Below are 2,583 nucleotides of genomic sequence, written 5' to 3'. Positions count from 1 at the left end.
CCCCTGCATGGCGGTGGAGGTTGAAATGATAGCAGGAAGGAATCACTTTTATTGCTGTGTTGTAGGTTTTTTAAAGCTGAACCAGCGTGTTAATGGACGCCGTTTTTAATGGCTGACAGGACCGTGACTGCGCCTTGTCGCCTGATGAGCTGAGGGACCTGTTTGATGTTTTCCCGTACACGCCCTGGGGTCCAGATGTCAACAACACGGTGTGCACCAACGAGCAAGGCTGGATCACCTACCAGGGCTTCCTCTCTCAGTGGACGTAAGTAGAGGAGAACTGAAGGCTTCTTCCTTTTTTATCGTTTATACCTGCATGTGTGTTTAAAACAGTCATTAAAGATCATTGACTGATTCTTGGTGCAATTCAAGCCCTTCTGGATTTATTTTCATGGGCAAACAGTAGTTGTCATGAAGCTGAGGGACATCAGCAGCAGGAGAAGGCAGGGAAGGAGCTTCCCATCAGGTCAGAGGAGGAAGCAGGAGCTGCAGCTTTATGATGCTGATTAAAGCAACAGGAGGAGTTTCATTTCATTCCCTCTCTGCTGTTTGCATCTTCTCTGCTTCACAGTGACTCTCCTGGTTAAACCAGCTGCTATCCTCAGCAGGAAGGAGGAGCAGCAGGAGCTCCTGCAGGAGCGTCAGTACTTCCTGATCCCTGGATGAGGGAAAGTGTGTCCTCCTCAGGACAGTTTTAATCATTTTAGATCCTTAAAATCAGTGTTTTCATTACGGAACGAATCCGGACTCATTTCTGTTCTGTAGTGTGGGACAGGAAGCGGCTTTGGTTTTTTACTGGGGTATAAACTGGGATTAACGTTCGTTAATCGTTCGTCTAGATTATTCTGAAAAGATCTATATTAATAGACTGTTTTTCTCTTTTCCCTGCTTTAATCAATTATTTCCTTCCTTTCATTCTTCCTTATTTATTCTTGTCTCCCTTCTTTCCTTCCCTTAATCACTTCCTTCCTCCCTCTCCTGTTTTCCTTCCTTTCTTTATTCCTTCCCTGCATCCTTACTTTCTTTCCTCTATTCTTCTTTTTTTGTTCGTCTTCTTTCCTTCCTTTCTCGATGCCTCTTAGCTTTGTCTGTTTTTCTGCAGGCTAACGACGTATCTGGACGTCCAGAGATGTCTGGAGTATTTCGGTTACCTTGGTTACTCCATAGTTGCTGAGCAGGAGTCCCAGGCTGCAGGAATCACAGGTCATTTGATCAGATCCTCTTTTTTTCCTTTAATAGAAATTATGACTTTATTTAAGGACAGAAAACAGTTGGTTGTGGATGTCTGTTAGACAGGAGCCTAACTTCCTGTGCGATGGAATAATGCAGGCGATCAGGCGTAACGTGGCTCGCTGCAGCCTGAGCTGACCTGCTGTGTTTGTGCTTCGGCCCCCTGCAGTGACCAGAGCTAAGAAGATTGACCTGCAGAAGAAACAGACGCAGCGGAACGTCTTCCGCTGCAACGTGTTTGGAGCCGTGGGCAGCGGGAAGAGCGGCTTCCTGCAGGCCTTCCTGGGCAGAAACCTGCTGGTAGGCAGAAGCTTAGATCCTGGTGCAGAGCTGCAGACGGCCCAGGATTAGCTGGATCATTGCATTAAAGTGCAGCGGGTCAGAGGTGGGCTAAATGAAGCCGCAGGGAAGCTGGAAGGGCGGGAAAATCTGATGGAGCTGAATGATGACTGGTTGGACTGAGGAGGATTTAAAGACCTAGAATGAATAGAGCAGAACATCAGAAACAAGCTTTAATTGTTTCTACTTTAATGCTTTGTTGTGGATCTATAAACCAAGCTCTAGTTTGATCTGCTGATATCTGATTTCTCCTCAGGAGGAGAAAAACATGACCTTTGACCTTTCAAAGCCTGTCCTCCATTAATCATTCATCTTTAAAGCAGGAACTATTAAATTAATAATAACATATTAACAGAAACATCTTGAGATTCCTTCAGCAGCAGCCAATCGTCAGACGCGTCTCTGATGTTCCTCCTGTGAACATGAAGCCTTTAGGGTTCAGCAGAGATTCCATCCAAACTGGCTGAGAGAGAAAAACCCAGCGATGCTATTGATTGTTTCAACTGTCGCCATGGTGACAGAAATTGATTATCTTCAGTTTGGTTTTAGTGGAAATTAGGACTCGATATTCGACTCAATCAATATAATTCCTTTATGATTATCAGCCTGCCTGTTGTTTGACCTTTTACTGCGCAGAGGTCCTGTGACATCAGCGCAGTGACATCACTGTTTGTGTGACATCACCTCTGATTGGTGTTTTCTTTGCTCCTCGCAGAAAGCGTTTTATTTAACATTCCACTTTTCTCTTTCTAGCGACAGAATATGATGAAGGAGGAGCACCGATCGTTCTACGCCATCAGCACAACCTTCGTTTACGGCCAAGAGAAATACCTTCTGGTGAGGATTTAAACTCAGACCGTTTCCATAGTGACGCCTGTAGAGATGGTTAGTGACCCGTCTGCTCCACGGATCCCATTAAAAACCCAAACTGAACCTGGAGCTGCTGTCAGCCCACCTTAAACCCATCCTCCTTAAACCTGTCCACCTTAAACCGGTCCACCTTAAACCCATCCT

At 45.5% G+C, this 2,583-nt stretch overlaps 1 protein-coding gene across 1 annotated transcript in view; it reads left to right on the top strand.

Moving 5' to 3' along the window:
• LOC107103032 (mitochondrial Rho GTPase 1-A-like) overlaps positions 1–2,583 on the top strand; it is a 24,057-nt gene that overhangs the window by 14,145 nt on the left and 7,329 nt on the right. Inside the window, 4 exon segments of the mRNA XM_015402547.1 lie at positions 120–265; positions 1,103–1,203; positions 1,400–1,530; positions 2,323–2,406. Of these exon segments, the coding sequence (XP_015258033.1) occupies positions 120–265; positions 1,103–1,203; positions 1,400–1,530; positions 2,323–2,406 (462 nt within the window).

Source organism: Cyprinodon variegatus, unplaced genomic scaffold (genome assembly GCF_000732505.1).
Source record: "Cyprinodon variegatus isolate N-32 unplaced genomic scaffold, C_variegatus-1.0 Scaffold1365, whole genome shotgun sequence".
Lineage (NCBI taxonomy): Eukaryota > Metazoa > Chordata > Actinopteri > Cyprinodontiformes > Cyprinodontidae > Cyprinodon > Cyprinodon variegatus.
Note: the sequence above shows the minus strand (reverse complement) of the source record. Positions and strands in the feature narration are given on the sequence as shown.